Source organism: Erythranthe guttata, chromosome 7 (genome assembly GCF_056151865.1).
Source record: "Erythranthe guttata isolate IM_541 chromosome 7, IM_541, whole genome shotgun sequence".
In the NCBI taxonomy this organism is placed as follows: Eukaryota; Viridiplantae; Streptophyta; class Magnoliopsida; order Lamiales; family Phrymaceae; genus Erythranthe; species Erythranthe guttata.
This window is the reverse complement of record NC_142539.1, coordinates 377057-400849: the sequence shown is the minus strand read 5'-3', so window position 1 is coordinate 400849 and position 23793 is coordinate 377057. Positions and strand designations below refer to the sequence as shown.

Genomic DNA, 23793 nt, shown 5'->3' with positions numbered 1-23793 from the left:
CAAGCTAAAAATCACATATTATGATCATCTTGCTTCATAATGTAGAGTTTGAATGAGATAAAATGGGTACAAAAGTGATAATATTCCATATAATCTCAAAGATTTCACTAAATTTGAGGAGTTGATGGGTGTTTGTAATTTACCCTGAATAAATAAATCCTATAAAAATGTGATGCCTAACAGTAAATTGGCCCAATATAACGGGTTTGTAACCAAGCCCACTATATAACCCCATTTGCCTATTTCGCGCAAAATTCAGTAGAAAAATTGGGCACTGAACGGAAAATCCGAGGCTCCGATCGTTTAGCTAAGCAAAATTGGCGGCAGAATGGCAGAGTACGAGCGGCGGAGAGAGGAAAACATAAAGCGGAACGCCGAAAAGCTGGCGGCGCTCAACATTCACTCGAAGCTCAGCGAGCTTTCCACCGTCGCCGCCTCCAAGTTCCCCATGTAATCTTCTTCCACCATACTTCAATTTTGCTGAATTGTTACGTTTCAATTTTTTATATTTTTTTCCTCTTTTTCCATTTTCTATTAGAAGCAAAGCCTAGGGTTCGATGTCACCTTTTTTGGTGAAAATTGGGGGTTGTTGCTGTATGATTGAGTTGGAAAATAGAAATGCATATGACCTATTTGAGGAATTGTCCGACAAACACATTTATGTGTTTCGGAACATATTGCTTTGTTGAGAATTTGCCTATTCGTATATGCTGTTAAGAATGATTTGAGTGAATATTAATGATGTTTTCGATTACTGTAATTTGGCAGGGCTGGGAGTAAATCTTCCAAAGGGGGTCCAGTAAAGAAGCCTAGCACCGAACCAGTTGTTCTACGTCAGTCGCTCAGGAGTCGTAAATTGCCACCGGATGATGTCGAACCTGTGCAAAGGAAACCCCCTACTGTGGGGATGGGACCCCTCGAAATGAGAGATGCATACGTCTCTGATAATGGGTCGGACGAGAAATTCAGACAAACTATTCTGCAATGTTGTAAAGAGTTCTTGTCGGGCGAGACCGATAGGGCTCCTTGTGCTTCAGGTTCAGTTGATGCGGGGAAATTGGAATTGAAATCCAAGAACATAGCGCGGTTAGGAAAATTCAAAATTACGAGCATGGTGTTTTTCCCTACTGCGGATATGCAAATGGTGGTCGCTGGTAATAAATCTGGAGAGGTCTGCTTTTGGAAGTTTAATGGCGACGAAGAAGAAGGTGGCGAGTTTTATATGTACCAGCCACATTTAATGCAGATCCGTGCGATTGCGATAGCCCCATTTTCCATATCACAGGTATTTTTTATCTGGAGAATTGGAATTGGTTATTCATTGTGTGTGTTATCTTTAATGAATAATATACGAGCATGGCTGGTTATGTAGTCTATGAACAAAAGGTGTGCTATATAGCTGGGCTGGTTATGATGGGGTGAGTTGTATGGAATTAGTTCTTTGAATGATAAAGCTACAAGCATATGCAAACTTAATGCTTCGAGTTCGTTACAGCTCTAGATGTAATTCAAAACAGTTCAAGATTGCATATGTTTTAGCATATTCCGGGGTTCACGTGACTGAGAGTCATGCATGAGAAATTAGGTAAATCTTCATGATGCCTATTGTCTAATATTATTAGGCATTTTCTCTGTTTTTAACTTGCAAGAAGTGAAACAAATTGAGGTATTTATTTTCTGCATGGAATATCAATTTGCTTCATGCTGGATACTCTTATCCTTTTTCGGTATTCTTGGATATTGCCTATGTATATCAATTTTCTATTATAATTTACATTGTTCGTACTATTTGTTTGCAGATGTACAGTTGCGACGAGGGATATATCAGGTTGATGGATGTCGAGAAGGAGGTATTTGATATGGTGTACTCCAGCGACTTCGATATACACTCCATGTCTTTGAGTCCACATGGCATAAAATCCCTATATTTCAGCGAGGGTTTCGGTCCAGTAGGAGGAGTCAAAATGTGGGATGTGAGAACACGAAGATCTATTTTATCATGGGAGTTACATGTAGACAAAGTCAACACCATTGACTTCAACTCGGAAGATGAGAATATCATGGCTACAAGTTCCTCTGATGGCACTGCTTGTATATGGGATCTGAGGCACATGACTGGAGGCAAACCAACACCACCGTTGAAGACTGTTCGTCATATAGGCTCTGTCGAGTCTGCTTACTTTTCACCCACTGGAAAACTTCTCGCAACAACAAGGTTTGTTTTTTCGGCTTCAAACAATAGTACTCGCCAAAACTGTTTTTTTTCTTGAAAATCTCATTACGTAGCAAGATTTTAGTTTCTTTGCCCGGATGATCGATCTTATCAGTCTTGCCATTACTCTTTACAACTAGAAAACTTAGCCAGCACAATCTTGATATTTATTAATTATTACTCCCTTTTTTTTTAAATTTATTCTGCAGTCTTGACAACAACATTGGTTTGTTAAGTGGAGCTAACTATGAGAATGCATCTATGGTAAACCATTACAACCCAACTAACAGAATGAATTGCACATTCAGGTATATTGCATTTTTACAACAATGGATCTTTACTTTTCATATGGAGTCCTTTACCATTTCTGATTATACGACATGTAGCCGAGATAGCTTTTGATATAAAAATTATTCTGTAAGTTGGATTTGCAGATTATAAAACGAAATGCAGATTATTAAAAAACCAAAGGGTTTTTTTTTTGGTTTTTTTGAACAGAGGCATATGGGGTTGGGATGATTCATCGATCTACATTGGAAATGCAAAGAAGGGAATTGATATTATATCTGTTGCTAAGGAGAAGACTGTTGCTCACTTAACAAGTTGGGACTTGTCTGGTGTTCTTACTCGGTTAGATGTGCATCCATACAATGTTGGTACAATTGCAGGCTGCACAAGTGGCGGTCGCGTTTATATTTGGACTCCGTCTTGAGAAACATCTTTAATTTTTTTTTAGCTTTTTTTCTTTAACATGAATCATGAAATAGAAACTAGTTTGCAGCAAATACTATCGACGAGCCTTCTTGAAATACACGAACGAGGAGTCGCAAAACGTACAACGTTGTTTCTGTAAGCAACTTTTTTTGAATGAACAACACAATTGATGCCCTTGGAGTAGTTCAATGAAGCAAATGGGCTCTAATGAGATGCCACGTGTATATATTATTTCAAATTCAGATTTTTTCATTACTAAAGTAAAATTAAATGTTTACTTTAACCACTGAAGTGAAAAACCAGTGAATTTTTTTTACCTATCTGACTGAAGCAAATATAACATTGGGCATTGCACAATTGTTTGAGCCAATAGGCAGTCCCAAGTAGCTGGTTTTTGGACATGGGTCAAAGGTTATGTAGGCTATGGCATAAAAGGAAAGGTAATAAACCAAAGCATGGCTTCTCTATTACTTTATGTTGCAATTTATGGTATGCTTTATTTATTTATTTATTATTATTATTATTTTTTATTTCTGTCCAGCTAATATAAAACCCAAATTACAAAGGGTCCCTACTGTAATTGCTTCTCTGCAAAATCTTTTGTTTCTTGAATAGTTCTGAGGAAAAGTCTTTCCTATAGATATGCTTGTAAGGAATTATATTAGATTATTATGTAATAAAAGCTGTATGAGTCATTTTCTAATTAAGATTAATTATATTAATGCAGATATTGCTTTGGTCAAATACTTTGACTTTGCAAGAATGTAAGTTACTTTCTCTACAAGAATTAGAACAACAGCTGTTAATACTTGATTAGTCAATGATTTGTAGGCTTTGTAGCAGCAAAAGAGGCTGCACTATGGTCTTAACCTTTTGTTTTCATCTTCCAATGTAGTAACTTTATTGTTGAAAATTAGCTGCATTATGTCTTAACCTTTTCTCATTCAATTCCTTCTTCCTAGGCAAACCTTGAACCAAGAGACTGTAGAAAATTTTCACACAGACACACATTAAAAGAGACCTTTTGCCATTGCCCATTAGTGCATTAATATTGGTTGTCTCTTTTTTTCTTTTTTGCTTAAATTACACATACACCCCTGAACTATGCTAAAATAGTTTTAAGGTCCGTGTAGTATCGGTAATTACAACTACCCCTGAAACATAGTTAGAAACTCTAACAAGTTAATGCATTGGGATAAGTTATTCCAGTTCTAACGAACTATTACATGATATTGGTTTCAGGGGTGATTGTAATTACCAATACTATAGGGACCTTAAAGTTATTTTAGCATACATCAGGGGTATATGTGTAATTTACCCTTCTTTTTATTTCCCTTTTTTTTTGGTTAAGTATAAGTATAAAAACAGTGGCATTAGAAACTGAACTAATGGCGGTGGTCCTTTTTGTCTCCCCTCCAGCCTTTTGTTCTATAAATGATATCTTGAATTTTCAAATCAACCCCCTTCAGAAACTTATTCATTTCAACTTTTTTCTTCAAAAAAGCACTTTTCTCCCATAAGTTAGTTTGTAGCTGATCAAGAACCATCATGAACTCTACTACATACTTCTTCTTCTACTTCTTGATTGTCATCATTCTACTTTGCAACATTGGTTTTTACTCAGGTAATTTAAACAAAAAATATTATATTATATTAATTTTATTTTATTTTTATTTATTTTATTTTTTTGTCAGGAAAAAATCTTATGCATTACTCCAATGAAGAAGACAAAGAAAACACAACTGTATCTTCTTTACAACCATACTTCAGACACAGGAAACTCATGACAAAAGGTAATTTTAATTAATTAAATAAATTTTATTTTTATTTTTATTTTTTTCCATTTTTTGTCATTCGAAATAATTAAAAAATATATAATTAATTTTCGGACAGGGGTTTGTTCAAAATGGGATATAAGCATTTCACAGAGCACATATCCAAGTTCAGGGATTCCACAATACATAGTACAGATAGTGAACACGTGTGTAAATTCCGGGTGTGCGCCGTCTAATATTCATTTGAGCTGCGGTTGGTTTGCTTCTGCAAGAGTAGTGAATCCGAGAACGTTTAAACGAGTGTCGTTTGACGACTGTTTGGTTAACGGTGGAAAACCGTTAAAGAGTAGCCAGAGTATAAGGTTCACTTATGCAAATTCGTTCATGTATCCACTTCGGTTCAAGTACGCTCGTTTCTGTTGAGAGACGGAACAGATAAACAAACGAACCACACAATGTATAATGATTTTTATATATTTCTGAATTCTAATGTTGTTAATTTTGATTTAAAAGATTATTTTTTTTGGGATTCTTTTATTTTATTATATCGTCGTCAATGATTTTTTGGACTCGAAAGCTACATTCGGGTCGGAATTAACACTTTTTGGAAAGAAATCGACATTTTCTTTGTGAAGTGGAAAATTAATTCCAATTATGCTAAAAAGTAGAAAAAACCGAGTTTCGGTACTTGAAATGAATAAAACTTGTTCTAAAATAAGAAATTCTCAAATTGGTTTTTTTCCCGAATCGAATTTCGGTACATATTATAATTGTAATATTTGGAAGAAAAAAAATGAAGTTTTCGAAAATTAAAATCGAACATGAAATTGGTTGGAATCTAATACGTACTCCAATTCAGTTCCAAAAAAGTATCGGAAAAATCGGAACTTTTGGATTCGAAAAAAAAAATGGTACAAATTCTTCGAATTTTTATTGGATTGGAATCGACCGAATTTGGATTTTTCGTTCCAATTTTCACCCCTATATTCCGACGAACCGTGCTTTTTGAGTTCTTTCCATCGGAATAGTTCAACATATGATCGAAAAACCGATAGATAAGGGTGTTTTGCACCTAATCCACTATATAAAAGCCCAAAATATAAACTTTATTACATTAATTTAAAAGATTTCAATAAAGAAAATGAGAATGTGAACATAAAGAAACTCAAGAAGAAAAAAATTGGGAGGGCTCATTTAATTTAGAATATGTAGACTGTCAAATCATCGAGTAGAGGGCGTTGATGTTAACAACTCAATTGGCTGTGTATTAATTATAATTAAATATTATTAATTAAAAGATTGGGGGACCTATATTTAATTAATAATAAATTAATACCCCACAGTTCCAAACAGAGTATTTCAGTTGTTCAATCAAATTGTTGCAGCTGCTAGAGACTGTCAAATATTCTTGAATTAATTGATTGTATTTTTTTTTTATTTTCTTTTTTTCTTAAGGTTGTCAATATTGGAGTATCAGAGGATTCAGTTTGTTATTGAAATGTGCACATCATTCTTCTTTTATATGCATAATAATAAATTATAACGATTCAGCAAAATATTTGCTGGTTTTGCTTAAAACCAGCAGTACTTATATTAAATGTTTGGGGAAATTTACTGTCACCCCCAAGAGAAGGTTAAATTACTAAAACACCCTTATGTTTTGGTAATTAAATCACCTATCAATTATGTATTATCTTATAAAATAATCATTCTTTCAAAAGGTAAATTCGACACTGTAAGGAAATATATATTTGAGGTAGTTATAATTACCAAAAAATTGATGGGGTTTTTGTAATTTGACTTAGCAATGGCCATAATTTGCCCTAAATGTTTTGCTTGATGTAGCAATAAAAGTTTAAAGTTTCGGCATATGTATTGAATGAAACAATAATAAATAATTAAATATGCATAGCTTTTGAGAGATAAAAAAAGAAGTATGACTAAGTATCATAGCATTATAATTTCTATGTATTAGTAATTATTTATTTTGTTGGTGATAATCAATGTTTGAAATAATTTACGAGTAAAGAGGATAAAATTGAGAAAAGAAATAGTAATTACTGTCTTATTGAAATTTTAAATTGATTATTGATAGGGATTTTTTTTTTTTTTTTTTTTTGATGAATGGAGTATTTAGTTAAATATTCATATTAACTAATTTAACTGTTTCCAATATACCACGTGCTTCTTTGTTGTTCTACAAACGTTAGAGAGGGCAAATATGTGTAATGACGAAAATACCCTCCCTGGAAACGCTATCCTTTCGTCTAGCTTCCCGGCGAATTTGCTTTAGTTTTGAGCTCAAACTCCATCCATGAATATGTCTCTCGGCTTCTCCTGCTCTGCCTCTCTTTCCCCTCAACTTCCAAGTTAGCTTCTCTCTCTACTCTCTCTCTCTCTCTCTCTCTCTCTCTCTCTCTCTCTCTCTCCTCTCTCTCTCTCTCTCTCTCTCTCTCTCTCTCTCTCTCTCTCTCTCTCTCTCTCTCTCTCTCTCTCTCTCTCTCTCTCTCTCTATATATATATATATATATATATATATATATATATATATACATATATATATTTCTCTAATTTGTTTGTTTGTGCGAAGGTCAGCTACTTGCGAGAAACAGCAACAATGGAGGCCTCGAAAAGGTAAAAAACCTAATTACAAAAACTGGAATTCCTTCTCACATCACCTCTCCACTTGAATCCCTCCAAAAGGGCAATTGGGTAAAACTCATCTGCGGCGCCAGCTTTGAGGTACCTATTTTCAATTTCATCTCATTAAAAATTAAATCATACAAATTGAATTAGGTATATATACTTCTCCTTGTAATTTATATTTTATTTATTTATTTAATTTTTGTTTGGTGTAGGATGTAGTTGACATCAGGAATCTCTCTCTGGTTTACACTCTTGCTGGAGGTAACTCAATTTAATTTAATTAAATTTAGGGCTTAACCATATGAAAATATGTCAATTGCAGAAATTCACCTTAGTTATTCATGTGATTAATTTATGTTTAATGTTTATTGTAGTTGATTGTATTGATTGTGCTGCTGAGTCATCGGTTATTAATGCTGTACATGACGGAATCGAAGCGGCTAGATCTATAATTCCCGTTCGAAGGCCTTGGGTGATGATCAGTATCAACGATAGTGAGGATCTTCATTTTCGTAAAGCTGGTAATTTCTTGCACCTTACGTATTCGATGTACCGTGATTAAAAAACGTAAAATGAATTACAAGTTTTACGGATTTCTTCGTAAGTTGTGGGAAAATAACCGAGTAATCCTGAATGTAATTGGACTAGCCATGATTAGATAAAATAGTTGGACTTTATTTGATGTTTGGCTAGTGAGTTAATTTGTCGAGTTGGATGCTATCGTGTACTCTAATCCAATTACAAAATTGGGTTATGTAATTTAATCTTGGCTAATCATATTTTGGCAACCCTTTGTGCACCAAAAATTATGACCATTAACAAATATAGTAATATACCATTTTGTTTTGTCAGAATTCGACCCGGATGATTGTCCGACCGATTGCTCGAGGCCATGTGAAAATGTTTGTCCAGCTGATGCAATCTCATATTTAGGCAAAGATGGTTTATCCAAGGTTTTATTAAAGCTTTTTCCTTAATTTATTTTATTTTATTTATCATCTATAATATAATGACATCCATAAGCAGGGTGGTGTCTTAGCTGAACGGTGCTACGGTTGTGGACGCTGCTTACCGATTTGCCCATATGATAAAATAAGTGAGTGCCGTTTTTTTACCAATTTTCACCGAATTACCGATTTGGTGTGATATAACTTATTTACGATCCTTATATTTTGAGCCTATTAGTGTAGGAGCAATTACATATATACGGGATGTCGCTGCTACAGCTAAACTTCTTAAAGAAGATGGCGTCGACGCCATAGAAATTCACACTAGCGGAAGGTGCAATTTTGATATTGAGTTTATATACTGATATGTATAAATCGCTGTATTATAACCTTCTGTGTTGGTCTGAATTATAAGAGTGGATTTTTAATACGACCTTTTTTGAAATTCGTACTGATGTATATTCAGTTAGTTAATGTAGTGAATCATTCATAGGGAGGCGGAGTCTTTTCGAGAGCTCTGGAATGGTCTGGAAGGTTCCATTGATAAGCTAAGACTTGTAGCAGTGAGTGCACAATTTTTATTTTTATTTTGTTTTCATATCGACATTTTATTTTATCAAAAACGAATATTAAGTTAATTGGGTTGTGGAATTTTAGCTGCTCTTCTTTTTTTTTCTTATGCAGATTAGTTTGCCTGATTTAGGGGAGTTGACTATACCTGCAATGAATTCTATGTATGCAACAATGAAAGTCAACCTTCACTGCCTCAACTTGTGGCAGGTGCATTTCTCGTAAATCTTTATAGCAGTTATATATATATATATATATATGTCGTATGTATATATGTAACTGCTCGTTTTATGTGTAGTTGGATGGGCGCCCAATGAGTGGAGATATTGGACGAGGCGCGACGAGGGAGACAATCAAATTTGCCCGAGATTTAGTCTCCATCAAAGACAAGCCTAGAGGTTTGTTTGTGGATAAAATTTAGAAGATGTGAATGTTTTAATTTTATCTTTTTTTTCGAAAATAGTGACGAATAATCACCTAAGTTCATCGATTACTACATAACAGGTTTTCTTCAATTAGCGGGTGGCACAAATGCTCACACGGTAGAGGGTCTCAAAAGGGAGAGATTATTCCAAACCGCCGCCACCTCATCTGGTAAACACAATATATATAGCCCTATAACTTCAGTTATTTCGAGATGGTCTGTTATAAAATAAACTTCGGATACTAATTTGTAATAGCATGCAGAGAAATCACTGGATTCGTCACATGCTATGATCAGTGGAGTAGCTTACGGTGGTTATGCACGAAAAGTAATTTTTTTTTTTTTTTACCATTTTCATTTTTTTCAAGATTGTTAAATCGAGCTAAAATAATCTAGAATTATTGCTAAAAGTATTTTTGCAAATTAATTATTATTTTGCAGATAGTCGGTAGGGTGTTGAGATCTTTGCAATCCGAGCAAGGTTATGCCCATCTCGAAGATTACCCGGATCATCTTCTCAAGGCACTTATAGAATCGATTGCTTTAGTTGGCACAGTTAAATCCTATAATAATAATGGGAGTTAGTTTGTGAAATACGAGGTAAACTACGAAGAACCCAGCTTACTACATGTTGGATTGTATATGGGAAACTGCAATTGTAAACTGAAATGCAAGAAGAAAATGAGGTATAATTTGTATATAGCTGAGCATAATTGAGAATGTTAACGGTTATGATTGTTGAATTTCCTTAATACCACTGTCTACAAATGTATAACGACCTCCGAAAATCTTGAAAACAACGAACATGTAAATTTTTTTTTTAGTAGTACGCAAACAATAATCGAGATCAAAGTATAAAATCAAATTTGGGAGAGTAGATGCAGGTATGAGATCCTACGGCCTGATAGAAAACCGATCCCATATAAAAGTTCACAAGTCGAGTCATCAATATAAATACTTTTACATTGGATTGACCGTTCACACGAGATTTTTCTTAGTTGGCAGACATTTATTTAAAAGTATAACTATGAAATGTCGATCGGGTAATGATTGACGCAGTAGAAAATACCAGAAGCCAAAACTTTCCTAAAAACTGCCGTGTGTTTTGCAATAAGAAAACTGAGTAGAAACAGAGAAGACAAAAACCTTCCTAACTCTGTCTTTTGTGTGAGCTAAATCGTCGCTCGAATTACTTTGTTCTGTTGATGACTCGGTGAGTTAATTCCACAAGAGCCCTTCTCGACCTTTGCACATCCTCGTCATCGTTTTCCGGAAATGAATCAACTGCAGCTGAGGCAAGGCTAGCATGCTTTGCTGCCAGCTCCCTAGTTCTCTCTATACCCTTACTCCTTCCAAGATACTCGAGGGCCTGTAATTTAATTTTAACATGTTAAAAACGAGACTATTTTAATTAAGTTTAAGCTAGATGAGACGGGAGATTTTTGTTGGTTGTTATCTTCTTTTCTTTAGTGATAAATGACATAAATTAATTGACGTTTAAGCAAATGACGTAACCAAGTTTACTGAATTTATTTATAAAAAAAAACCAAGTTGACGAAAAACTTACAAGGTCCACATTTGCGGAATTGTCGAATCCTTCATCGACAACATCTCGAAGCTCGGGGAACTCCTCCATAGCGAACAATATAGGAGCTGTAACTATGCCCTGCAAGAAAAATTTAAATATCAGATACAAACATATTCAGAATGGTGTAATGAAATGTGGGCACGAGCTATTTATAAATATAGTAACAAGATAAAGCGAAAATAGGTCCGAAGAGTACATGTCGAATGTCGGACAACGAGCCCTTCCCCAGTGAAGTTGAAGTGCCAGTGAAATCAAGAACGTCGTCAATTAACTGAAAAGCCAACCCCTGCAAACATATACATGCAAATGAGATCTTAAGCTACGGATATCGCTTCTTATAGTGAAGGGGAAAAAGGACGCGACAACACCCCCCCCCCCCCACCACACACGCACATGTTTCTCATCAGAAGAATTGGACAAAAAGCAAGAGAGGTACGTACAGCACAAGAAATTACCTACCAAATTTTTCCCGTAGTCGTAAGCCAAAACCGAAACTTCGGATGTTTGTCCAGCAAGAAGGGCAATAGACTTGCAACTATTTGAAATCAATGAGGCGGTTTTGTAGTATGTCTTCTGCATATAGTAATCCATGCTGCCAAAAGGAATTGTAGCAAGGTTTTAAAAAGAACCAAAAATACGAGGTCAAAGTATCACGCTTGAAACATAATCAAAAAAACCGGGGGGGGGGGGGGGGGGGGGGGGGGGGGGGGGGGAGGAGTAATTTTATAATGCAATTCATGCAGAGATAAGTCGGAATCTAACCTGCAACGCTGGTCAGATGAAGTTGTCATTTGCATTGTCTCACCGGTAACTAGATGCTCCACAACTTTAGCCAAGAGGGATACAACCTGAGAATACGAAGTGGCGGTGTGAATCTTAAAGAAGAAAAGATAAATTTAAAAGGTCGTATTATGGACCGTTTGCCTCATGACCCTCGTCATATTCCCTTCAATCTTAGAAGGAACACTAATTGATAAAAAAACGTACCTCGGTGTTCTTTAAAGAGGCAAGTGCCACACAAGCTCGTGATAGTAGGAAATCTCCAGCCAATACAGCTAACTGCAATTTAATAAGGAAGGCACGTGTGAGGTGACAAAAAAATAATTCAACACAGAATGAAATGTCCCCTTGACCCTTCAGTTTACGAGAAAAGTATGAGAACGTAAAGAAAAAATATTAACATTATAATAATGCAGAAATGTCTAAAAATCATTAGTCGAAGGGAAAGATAAATATGTGGCGGAGACCAGGTTATTTATCTCCTCTATTAATAACTATGAAAGTCGGGATGGTCATGTTTGTGTTGAAAGAAAAATATAAAGTACCTTATTTCCCATCACATAATTTAACGAACCAATCCCGCGCCTCGTATCAGCATCATCCAACACATCATCATGGAGGAGGCTAGCAACCTATTACAATGTAGGAGATTACTAACCAACGAGGCAAGATACACAATAACCGATGCACTTGAAAAGCCACAAATTAAGTAGCATTAAAAAAAACAAAAAATCCCGAATAAGAATATGCATATGACCAAAATTTGTTTGGCATTTAAGAATGCAACACGAATGTGAGAAAAACGACCGAACTGGATTTAAGGGAGATGTAGCGAAAGTCACTAACATGGATCATCTCAGTGATTTCAGCAATACACTGTTGTCTTACACGCAACTCCGTGGCCAAGTTATCAACTGCAGCGTCGTGCGGTTGTTGCCTTGGCATAGGTAAATTTAAAGCCGTTGCCATCAACAATAGAACCTGCATAATCGATGTAATTTTCATGCACACTTGAGAAGAAGGTACCGATATATGATGATAAAACTAAGATTTTTTCTGCTGCATTTTCGTGTAGAAGCCTGTGCTAATAATGATTTTAAATTATTGAAACTCATATTTACAGCCTAGAATTCAGAAATGAACGGTAAAAATGGAGTTTTTTCATACTTATCTACATATATAAGCAAAATAGCAAGCAATTTCGAGCTTCACGTTCAAGATGTTAGACATTGCGGCATGTCAGCATGACTTAATTTTAAAATGAACAAGAAAATCACGGTGGGTTCTACTTATTTCCAGTCAGTGGCATCTTTCACTTATTTACAGCATATAATATCTGTTACACTCGATACCCCGATAAAAGATCTTTCTCATCATCACAACCAAAAAATATTAGTGATGGAAAAATTGAGGCCGCCGTAAAAATCGAAGGAACATGAAGATCTCTTACAGTGGGCCGGAATCTTTTTCCTTCAACTCCCATTTTGAAAAAATACTCTGCAGCAGATGCAAGCTTAGGAACCTACACAAGACGAACGACGTCAACTTTTTCATCATTAAATATCAACCTGTTGACAAACAGGAAAAAAACAGGATAAGTTAAGTACCTCAGCGACTACCATGGACCTTAAGCGATTTGCAAGAAGTGACAATTCATCGGCAACAAGAGAAAATGGATCTATTTGCTCCTGTCAAAGTAGAAAGAAGATTTAGGTTATTAAGCTTCATATGTTCATTAACAATAAAGCATTCCTAACTGCAATTAGGTATCATAAGAAAAGGCGTGCAGGTATTTTGATTATATTCAATCGCTACATTTTAAGATAAAAGTCGGAAAATCCAGACAATTTGGATCCAAAACAAGTAAGCACTAACCTCTCTGCTTTGATATTGAGCCTGTTGTCCAACACTACTTAGGGCGCTCGAAACCCAAGAATAAATAACTCTGCAACCCAAAACCTACTAATCACCATAAACAAAGCAAATATATTACGGTAGATAAAATGATTAAAAAAAATTGCCGACGAAAACCACCGTTTCACCAACTCACACGTATAGAGAAGATACAACATACATTATAGGTGTACGTGTACGACATTATAACAGTTAAAAAAAAAAAGACAGACGCTAAAACCTACGTTAATCCTATTTTTCAGGAGACGAAAATTTGAACATGTACCTCCGTCTAACACCAGAGCATCTCGTCACACGCCACATAACGAAGTCCAGTTTACGAAACTTGTCTATTGTAAACCCATTATACGCAACTAGATGCAGAAATCGAACAATCTCATTCTTCAAAGCAAGCACCACTTCATCGTTGATTAATCATTACATCGTGTGTGTGTGTGTGTGTGTGTCTAATAGCCTAGCTTTTTCGCGTGAAGATTTTATCGGTTACTTCCTATGTTTCTCCAATCGATTATGGTTAATTTCGAGTACACGGTTCGTCAAGCTCAAATGTTATGCCCTAAACATATTTTAGCTACCAAATCAAGAAAACAACTCCTAACAAATAAATTAAAACAAAATGGAAATTAGTTCAGTGTAACTGTTATCCACTTCAAATTAAATTAGTTACAGTCATGATAAACAGATCAAGCTGAAACCCCACTTCACAAGTTACAAATCAATCCTACTCCAAAAAAAAAACAGAAACAGAAACAGAAACAAATACTGAAGCGCGGGTCGGGTTACCTCATGAGAAGATTGAATGTGTGAGCGGAAATGGGTCGGATGCTGGAGCAAGGGCACGCTGCTATTACTCCCCAACGAAGAGTAGACCCATCGGCAACGGGCGTAACCCGACTTCGATAACCGGGTCAACCCTCTTACAGAAAACATCTCCTATATACGCCTCCCCCCGCAGTTACGTACTTGGTGAATACAAATCAAAATTCGTTTGTTAGAAACAGCTGTTTTTTTTTTCTGGAATTAGGGGCTAAAATTACAAATGGCAAAAGCGGCGCTGGGTTCGAGGAAGGAAGGAAGAAATTCCTAGTTATCGATGGGGAAGAAGGAATTATTAGCCGACATTGATGTATTCTGCAAGAAACACGATTCGACTCGCTCCGAACTCGTGACCCGTCTGTGGTAAAACAGCTCCAGACGTGGCTTTTGGCCGTTTGATGTAATTAATAAATAAAGTAGGGTCCTGATTGTAATATAAGTATAGATGAAGGATGAAAGTGATATTAACTTTTTATGGCCCAATAAGGGTTTCGGATTTGGTCCGGTGGGTTGGTTAATGTAAACCCGGTCCAATTCTTTTATGTATGTTGGACTTTGCAAATCATTTTGTAAAAGGGATAGAAAGCCCAATGTGAATGTTGGACTTGACAAATATTATTTATTACAATCTTACGTAAATTAATACTAGATAAATTAATAATTTCGCTTAAATAATAATTTCTTTCAGAGAGAATGTGTTAAATTATTAGCTCGATAATCTAATACTATGATGCACGGAAACTTCAACTCACACGCTTTTCCACATTTCCGAAACGTATCGGAAATCGAAACTCCATGACACCTGGCATAAACTTTTCGGGGCAATTTCTATAAATATATAAAAGTTTCGAGGACGTTTTCTGATAATAATGAAAAATTGGAAATGTGTTTCCACACAAAATAAATTAAAATTTCATTTTAAATAAAAACTCCGAATTACATACGCTTAAAAAAATCTTAAATATTATGTTTCCCTTTTAATTGTAGTGGTGTTTTAATATTTTTGTAGATGTTAATTCCATACTAAAATAAATTTATATGCCACGAATGTAATTTGTGGAATGATATTAAACATTATAATGTTTTTTTAGAAAGTATGATTGTACCCTTATATTTTTATTACTTATGTGTTTCCCCACGTTCTCGTATCCAACTTTTTGGAAAATGGAGTTTCCTCGTGTCCGTTTTCCTATTTTCCCGTGTCGGCGTTCCCGTGTTCGTGCTACATAAATTTAATGTTTTACTAAATAAAAAAAAAAATCTCTAGTCCCAACTATATTATTTTATTAAGATTTGTTGAGTGTACATTGATCTCTCAATTATACCAATCAAGACCGTTTTAAAAGTAATAAAATGAAGATATAATAAATTGAGGCATCTATTTATAATGCACAATTTTTAATTTTGCTCTATTTTTTGTGTGTTTTTAGTGTATACACATAAATTCCCCAACAAATTTTAATGAATTTTAGTGACATGTTAGAAGCTTGAACTTTTTGACTATGTAGGAGTGGTAGTTGTCACACGAGTACTTGAATTGAATATAAGTATTAATATTCTTGAGAAAAAAAAATGGGATTTATTTATTTATTTATATCTGCAATTGCATAACAATTATTGGCCATACTTGGTAGGTGTTACTAGTTTACATTTTTTTTTTAAAGAAATTAGTTGGAAATTGAGTAGCTTGGAATGTATTGACACACGCTTTCGTATTTTGGTATCGATAACAACTATTTGACGCTCGAGTCATCTCTATACGATAGGAGAATTCAAAGAATTCGAGATGCTTATTGGAAGTTCAAAATTACATCTCCTAGAGGTGTTCGAGTATTTATTAAAAAAAATATTTTTTATGGGGCTAAACCTAACAACTTGGTCAAATTGAGCCCAATTATTTAATTCATGGCCTCTTAGTAATTTGTGTCAATTTGGACCTAGGTCAATTTAAGTATGTAATTCGAGCCCATTAGACACTATTTTATTAGTAATACTTCAGTATATATTTACATCTAATAATTACATATAGTATTATTATTATTAAAACTAATTAATTATTAACATTTTAAGTTGACCCGTCTAATGAAAACACTATAATTAACACAACATATGTAGTGGTCAATTTGGGAAGTGGGAAACCCTCTAACATAGGACATAATAATTCAAAGTATAAGAATTAAGCCCGTCAAAGTTGAATTATTTTTCATAAGAGTTGATTGACTAAATAGTAAATAAACATTCATATGTTAAATTAAAAAAAGAAATAGTTGATTTCTTTTTTTCTTATTATGTGTTTGAAAACTATACCTCAATTGTTTGACAAAACTCAACTATGTTGTCTATAAATGTTTGAGGTCAATTAAAACCACCTTCTTTATTTTATTATTTAAGATCTTTTTTATTTATTTTTTCCACATCTTTTAGGACCTGTTTGTCTAAATTTATTTTAAATAATGATAAGTTTTTTACGTCTGATAAACTATTTTTAAAATAAACTGTAACATTTTATTTTTATTTTTAATTTATAACGTATTTTAATAAATAAAAAATAAGTTATTTTTTCTCATTATAAGATTTCATGAATTTCTAATTATAAGATTTAATTTCTAATTTGATTTTTTCATTTACCATCAAAGTCAAGCCCACCATCCAATCCACCTAACTCGCCAAACAGCCCCTGTGCATACCCATTTATACTTTATCATATAAATAAATAATTATATATATATAAAATAATTAAATTAAATAAATATGTATTTTAATTTATATGTACAGATCATATATGCACTCACAGTCACTGCGTGTATTTAAAAAAACCGGACCCACCCAAAAAAAAAACACCCAATTGCTCCTCCAGCTAACTGACAAATGCCACGTGACACTTCCGATATGAATTTTTGATCTACCAAAAAAAAATTAAAATATTATTTAAAGTCTTCAAATTTCTTCTGTTCATAGCACACCTTCTCTTAACAACCCACACTCTCTCTTCCTATATATATACATACACATTACATACACTATACATATATATATACATACATACACACTCACCCGTCACCCTACTCTTCTCCTACCTTCATCATAACAAGATTACCTTCCCGATTCTTCGTTCATAGGGATAATTGTCTGAAAGGTAGCTGCATTTTGGCGATAATTTACGGATTTATCGTAAGCGGTTTCATTTTTTTTAGCTTCGATTACGCCATTGATCTAGTGTGGGTAGGGACCGGGATGCAATTTTAGTTGATCTAGATCTGTTAATTTGTCGTTTTCGAGTTGATCCATGATTCCTATCAGTGTCTGTTATGGGATAATGAGTTTTGAACCGTTGGATCTTGTGGTTTGATTTAAATATTGTGTTGTTGATGTTTACGAGGAAGCATGATTCAATTTCAATAGTCGGTATTTTTTTTTTTTTTACTGTGAGGGCTTTAATTTTCAGTTAAAAAGGCAGATCTCTCTGCTTTAATAGTACGTGCATTTTGTGGGATTTTAGTTTTTACATTAAGATCTGTTGGTGGTGGTGGGTATATGATTTTTGGCTTGGGTGTGCAGTGGATCATATTCATATGAATCTATTTGTTTGATTTTGAATATTTTATGTTGTTGAAATTAGGGAACTGTTTGTGAATTTGAGTGATGATGATTTATGTTTATTTTGATTTTTTTATTTTTTTGGCTAGGATGAAAAACCAGGTGGTTTATGTTTTTGTCATTTTGAAACAGTGGTTTGTGTAGAAATCTTAACCTAGAGGCTATTGCAGATAATTCTAGTAGAAATGATCTGCTTGAAATCTGCGTGGTTCTATGTAATAGAAGTGATCGTTGTGGAAAACTGGTTTTAATCTTGGATTTTTGGTTTTGGATCTTACTTGTTAAAGATTAGTTGAGTTAATATGGACGAACATACGTGCATAGAAATTATTGCTTGAAATAATATAAATATCTACTTCTGGTTAGTATTAATCATACGTAAAGCACTTTGATGCTGAAAAAGTGGTACGTTGAACCGAAATAGGATATGATTGTAAATCTGGTCTGGTCATTTGATATCCGTACTTGGTATTTTTTTTCGAGGATTAGTTAGAAGTGTATAAAGAAACTCGATGAATGGCACCTTTTGTTTGTTTAATTCGTGTATGCTAATGTTGTGTTTACATGCAGGAGGTGTTTCAGGCCAACACCATGGCGACTGGACAACTTTTCTCGAAAACCACTCAAGCACTATTTTACAATTACAAGCAGCTGCCGATCCAGCGGATGCTTGATTTTGATTTCCTTTGCGGTAAGCATGTCTTGACGGCAGGATTATGTTCATATGACCTCTTACAAGCAATCAATTTGTTGAACGAATTGTTCGTTTTGGTTTCTTATTTCTTAAACCTTTTTTTATGTTTTGCTAATGCAGGCCGAGAAACTCCTTCTGTTGCCGGAATTATAAATCCTGGTTCTGAGGGATTTCAGAAACTATTTTTTGGTCAGGAGGAAATTGCCATTCCGGTCCATTCTGAGTGCGTTTTATGTTCTCTTGCTATGTTTTTCCCCTTATTGACCTTGACAATAATGTTTTTGTGGCCGTATATTTTTCATTGCATTTCATTTATGGTATTTTAAGTTTTATTGAACCGCCTCGTAAGAGGTGTAAGAATTATGTCCTCATCTTTCGCGAGTGTAGCTTCCACATTGCGCTTGATAAGAAATTGACTCTAATTTATTGACGATACGTTGTCCAAACATCAAATATATATATGAATACATATGTATGTCTTGTGTACTTTTTAATCGGATAATGCATTCTGTAGGAGATTTTGTTTTTTACCTACTTCCACATTTACTTGAAAATGATTTATTTAGACACGTCCTTGAAACGCTGGCCAGTTTATCAACACATATAAACTGTTGGTATGTGTTTCAATGATCAGGGTAAAAAAATTCAATTACCTTAATTTAGTCATCAAAGGGAAGAAATTCCAGTCATCTGAACAATATGAAGGATTTTTATGATGTCTATAATCTATATATATACTGCTTAAAGTTTAATTCCTATTTATTACCAAACTCTGTGGTGGTAACTTAAATTTTATCATTCTTTGCAGTGTTGCAGCAGCTTGTGCAGCGCACCCTACAGCTGATGTTTTCATTAACTTTGCATCGTATAGAAGGTTGGTTTCTATTTAGAAATATCGCATACACAGTTTTTTTTCCCCCGGTTCTTGTCTGATAAATGTACTTTAATTTGTCAGTGCTGCAGCTTCATCTATGTCTGCTCTCAAGCAGCCAACTATTAAAGTTGTTGCCATTATAGCTGAAGGTGTCCCTGAGTTGGACACCAAACAGTTGATTGCTTATGCAAAAGCAAACAACAAGGTAATTAGTGCTGGCTTTTCTTGAGTTATGATTTCAACTGTCTTTCTTTTAAGGCCAAAATATTTATTACGAAAGTGAACATGTTTAGGTTGTCATTGGTCCGGCTACTGTTGGAGGTATTCAAGCTGGAGCATTTAAGATTGGTGATACTGCTGGAACAATTGATAATATAATTCAATGTAAATTGTACCGGCCTGGATCTGTTGGCTTTGTCTCGAAATCTGTACGTAATTTCTATTTTTATTTATTTTTAATTATGAAGTTTATGATACTGATTAGAGTAGACCAGTTTAATGCTTAAGTCAATGGATGTGGATCAACCTTTTTAACCTGCAATATTATGTCTAAATTACAGGGTGGTATGTCTAACGAATTATACAACTCGATTGCCCGTGTCACTGATGGAATTTATGAAGGTAAGGATATTTATCTTCTGTACCTTTTCTACCCCTGTTTATGTTGCCCTCTTGTGAGGTCAAGTGGTTAATTATCGTTCTTATATTTGATATGATTTGTATAGGCATTGCTATTGGAGGAGATGTCTTTCCCGGGTCAACTCTTTCTGACCATGTCCTGCGGTTTAACAATATCCCTCAGGTATATCTATTTATATTCTGCTGCTTATATTTTCTCTTTGTTATGTTTGTACTGTTACTCTTACATTCCTTTCCTCATTTGTCTGCATGGTCTGGTGGTGTATGAATTCTTAATTCTTCAAATTGTTTTTTTAATGAAACCCCACTTTCTAAAATCTTAAAGTTAATCTTTTAGCACTACTGCTAACTTCTGCTTCTAGAAGAATGTAGTATGGGTGTTCTACAGTTTGGTTTACTTCTTAATTTTTTTTAATGACAAGGTCAAAATGATTGTTGTTCTTGGAGAACTCGGTGGGCGTGATGAATATTCCCTAGTTGAGGCCCTTAAGCAGGGGAAAATCAGCAAACCTGTGGTTGCCTGGGTCAGTGGAACTTGTGCTACACTCTTCAAATCAGAAGTTCAATTCGGTCATGCGGTGAGCTAATATATTAATTTATTTATTATTTTATTTTATTTTTTCTCGTATCATACTCTGCTTTATAGCTTTCTACGATGTGTCTGATTTTCTGTTATTTGTTATCAGGGGGCTAAGAGTGGTGGAGAAATGGAATCTGCACAGGCCAAGAACGAAGCACTCAGAGAAGCTGGAGCTATTGTTCCCACTTCTTATGAAGCATTTGAAGGTGCAATCAAAGAAGCATTTGCAAAATTGGTAGGTTGTTAGCTAGTTTCAGAAATATACATGCTCTGCTTAAATATATATATATATTTTTTCCTCCGAAAATTATAGCTAAAGTTTCTTGGTTCCTTTCTATTAGGTTGAGGCAGGTAAAACTACTCCAGTGAAGGAGATAACACCCCCTCAAATACCCGAGGATCTTAGCTCAGCTATTAAGAGTGGAAAAGTTCGCGCTCCAACACATATTATTTCCACAATCTCTGATGATCGGGGTACGTGATTGTATATTCTGTATTCGATTCTATGTGTGGTATTTTAAATAGATTATTAAATGCTTAAACATGACTCTTATGCACTGACAGGTGAAGAGCCAACCTACGCTGGAGTTCCAATGTCCTCCATTGTTGAACAGGGATTGGGTGTCGGTGATGTTATTTCTTTATTGTGGTTCAAACGAAGTCTTCCTCGTTACTGCACACGTTTTATTGAGGTGATTTGTCCTAATTTGTTTTGTTTTTTCTATAATTGTCTGAATATCATCAAATTGACCCTGAGAAGGTTCTTTTGCATTTTATTTGCTGTTTGACTTAACATATTTTGTTTCTAAATACTGCTATTGGTTTTTCAGATTTGCATCATGCTATGTGCTGACCATGGTCCTTGTGTGTCTGGTGCTCACAACACCATTGTAACCGCTAGAGCTGGAAAAGACCTTGTCTCGAGTCTTGTTTCAGGTATGTTGCAGATCTAAATGTTCGTCTGCTCTGATAAATAAATAAGAAAAAAAAGAATTACTTATTAGCAATGTCCAAAATCAATTGCTAAACATGAACTTTTGACTTTTGTGATTGATTAAGTAATGTGACTCCATTTCTTGCCAAAAATAGGTTTGTTGACAATTGGTCCGCGATTTGGTGGGGCTATTGATGATGCTGCTCGATACTTCAAGGATGCTTACGATAAGGTGAGTCTCGGTATTACACACACATACATATATATATATATATATATATATATATATATATATATATATATATATATATATATATATATATATATATATATATATATATATATATATGCAAGAGTGTGCAAGAGGTATATCAAGTACATACACGTGAACATGTGGATATCATCCAAGGAACTTCAACCGGTGTAGCATAGAATAAACGACGAACTTCCATGACTTCTGATCATTAACTGAGCAAATGTGGAGCCTTCGGAATTGGAATTGAGATTCTTATCGTTTTTCTTCTCTTGGAATTTTAAGAGAGAGTATATATATGGTTCTTAAGTTGCTTTACTGATGTTTGTCTTGTCAGGGTCTTACACCTTATGAATTTGTCGAAAGCATGAAGAAGAAGGGCATTCGTGTTCCTGGAATCGGGCACAGGTAATAACTAATTACAATCTCCTCTATATATTCCCTTTTTTTTTTGTTTTTTTTTTGAGTTTGTCATAAGCTGTTACATATAAATTATAATAATGACATATTTTTCATGTGAAAAAAATAGAATCAAGAGGGGCGATAACAGAGATAAGAGAGTGGAATTACTACAGGAGTTTTCGCGCTCCAATTTCCCTTCAGTAAAGTACATGGAATACGCAGTTGAAGTCGAAACCTATACACTCTCAAAAGCAAACAACCTCGTACTAAATGTTGATGGTGCCATTGGTTCCCTATTCTTGGATCTTCTTGCAGGCAGTGGAATGTTCACTAAGCAAGAAATCGACGAGATTGTCGGAATTGGATACCTTAACGGTCTTTTCGTGCTCGCTCGTTCCATCGGTCTCATCGGGTGAGTTTCATGGCAATTTTTTTTTAGTATATTTGTTAAATCTTTTTACATAATAACCTAATCCAATAAGATGTTTCTTGCGGTAACTATGATATTTTATTGAAATTTCAGGCATACATTTGACCAAAAGAGACTGAAGCAGCCACTGTACCGCCACCCGTGGGAAGATGTTCTGTACACCAAGTGAAAACTTCTACAAATAAAAACAACGGTTCCATAATAAGTTGTGCCTGCCTTGCAATGGCCAGTCTTCCAAGTTTTAGTTTCTCAATTTTTTTTTAATGATGTGAATTTGTTGTGTCAATGTTGGGTTAAATTCGGTATTTAATTTGTACCTGCTAAAAAGCAGATTTATGAGTGTGCTTCTGTTAAGATTTAACTCTTTCACAAAGTGCCAATCAAGAATTTTACTTTACTTCACGAATGATTCTAATTCTGATGATTCTAGAATCCTAGATTATGATGGTGACCGTGTAAGAATTTATTTGTGGAGAACGAACTGATTGTAGTAACACACATACTACACATAATACACACACTAAAAAAAATACATACACTACACTGAAAAGGCGAAAACACACACTAAAAAAAAAAATATATAATACACACACTTACCCGAAAACATACACTACACCAAAAAATACTACTAAAAAAATTACACACACTACACAAAAAACACACACTAAATAAACTACACACACTACATTGAAAATACACAATAAAAAAATTTACACACACTATACCAAAAACACACACTAAAAAAAACGCACTAACTGCACCTTAAATACACACTGAAAAAAATACACACACTACACCATAAACACTTCTTTTAATAGTTTTGTTAAAAATCGTTGAAATTTGAAACTCTTCTTTTAATATTTTTCTAAAACTCAAAATAAAAAAGAACAATATATATATTATTTATAAATATACCCCTATATTTTTAATATTTATACGTATCCACCCCGTTTTCCGTATTCTAGTTTTTCGGAAATGCCATATCGCTGTGTCATTTTGCCAAA

The 23793-nt window shown here is 34.5% G+C and overlaps 5 protein-coding genes across 9 annotated transcripts; 4 read left to right on the top strand and 1 right to left on the bottom strand.

Moving 5' to 3' along the window:
* Positions 1 to 150: 150 nt before the first annotated feature.
* On the top strand, positions 151 to 3115 carry LOC105966605 (uncharacterized). Its single transcript, XM_012991188.2, has 5 exons — positions 151 to 450; positions 769 to 1285; positions 1800 to 2215; positions 2422 to 2520; positions 2711 to 3115. Exons 1-5 carry the CDS (start codon positions 329 to 331, stop codon positions 2922 to 2924), a joined length of 1368 nt encoding a protein of 455 aa, XP_012846642.1. The 5' UTR covers positions 151 to 328; the 3' UTR covers positions 2925 to 3115.
* A 152-nt stretch (positions 3116 to 3267) lies between these two features.
* LOC148768944 (TPD1 protein homolog 1-like) lies at positions 3268 to 5218 on the top strand. 3 transcript variants are annotated; one of them, XM_088820476.1, is made up of 4 exons: positions 3268 to 3366; positions 3654 to 3690; positions 4621 to 4719; positions 4820 to 5218. In XM_088820476.1, the coding sequence occupies exons 3-4, from the start codon at positions 4632 to 4634 to the stop codon at positions 5122 to 5124; spliced, it is 393 nt and encodes a 130-aa protein (XP_088676602.1). In that variant the 5' UTR covers positions 3268 to 3366; positions 3654 to 3690; positions 4621 to 4631; the 3' UTR covers positions 5125 to 5218. The 3 variants fall into 3 exon arrangements, with proteins under 3 accessions (XP_088676602.1, XP_088676601.1, XP_088676600.1); XM_088820475.1 differs by lacking the exon at positions 3268 to 3366 and having other exon boundaries at positions 3556 to 3690; XM_088820474.1 differs by lacking the exons at positions 3268 to 3366; positions 3654 to 3690 and adding an exon at positions 4332 to 4550.
* Positions 5219 to 6919: 1701 nt separating this feature from the next.
* On the top strand, positions 6920 to 10040 carry LOC105966594 (hypothetical protein). The gene is made up of 13 exons (XM_012991167.2): positions 6920 to 7070; positions 7292 to 7443; positions 7560 to 7608; positions 7722 to 7868; positions 8200 to 8300; positions 8374 to 8443; positions 8538 to 8628; positions 8788 to 8857; positions 8979 to 9074; positions 9163 to 9262; positions 9369 to 9458; positions 9552 to 9616; positions 9730 to 10040. Exons 1-13 carry the CDS (start codon positions 7016 to 7018, stop codon positions 9871 to 9873), a joined length of 1230 nt encoding a protein of 409 aa, XP_012846621.2. The 5' UTR covers positions 6920 to 7015; the 3' UTR covers positions 9874 to 10040.
* A 150-nt stretch (positions 10041 to 10190) lies between these two features.
* On the bottom strand, positions 10191 to 14768 carry GPS1 (geranyl diphosphate synthase 1). Its single transcript, XM_012991164.2, has 12 exons — positions 14354 to 14768; positions 13532 to 13615; positions 13264 to 13344; positions 13107 to 13178; positions 12503 to 12637; positions 12202 to 12288; positions 11864 to 11935; positions 11639 to 11724; positions 11336 to 11468; positions 11073 to 11162; positions 10856 to 10954; positions 10191 to 10657 (listed from the first exon to the last, which is right to left on the bottom strand). The coding sequence occupies exons 1-12, from the start codon at positions 14498 to 14500 to the stop codon at positions 10478 to 10480; spliced, it is 1266 nt and encodes a 421-aa protein (XP_012846618.2). The 5' UTR covers positions 14501 to 14768; the 3' UTR covers positions 10191 to 10477.
* Positions 14769 to 17259: 2491 nt separating this feature from the next.
* ACLB-1 (ATP-citrate lyase B-1) lies at positions 17260 to 23191 on the top strand. 3 transcript variants are annotated; one of them, XM_012991168.2, is made up of 17 exons: positions 17260 to 17557; positions 18554 to 18674; positions 18798 to 18900; positions 19486 to 19551; positions 19633 to 19756; positions 19845 to 19979; positions 20112 to 20172; positions 20277 to 20353; positions 20613 to 20768; positions 20877 to 21005; positions 21112 to 21244; positions 21335 to 21462; positions 21601 to 21706; positions 21860 to 21936; positions 22295 to 22365; positions 22487 to 22771; positions 22883 to 23191. In XM_012991168.2, the coding sequence occupies exons 2-17, from the start codon at positions 18575 to 18577 to the stop codon at positions 22956 to 22958; spliced, it is 1827 nt and encodes a 608-aa protein (XP_012846622.1). In that variant the 5' UTR covers positions 17260 to 17557; positions 18554 to 18574; the 3' UTR covers positions 22959 to 23191. The 3 variants fall into 3 exon arrangements, with proteins under 3 accessions (XP_012846622.1, XP_012846623.1, XP_012846625.1); XM_012991169.2 differs by having other exon boundaries at positions 17294 to 17522; XM_012991171.2 differs by lacking the exon at positions 17260 to 17557 and adding an exon at positions 17618 to 17860.
* Positions 23192 to 23793: the final 602 nt, after the last annotated feature.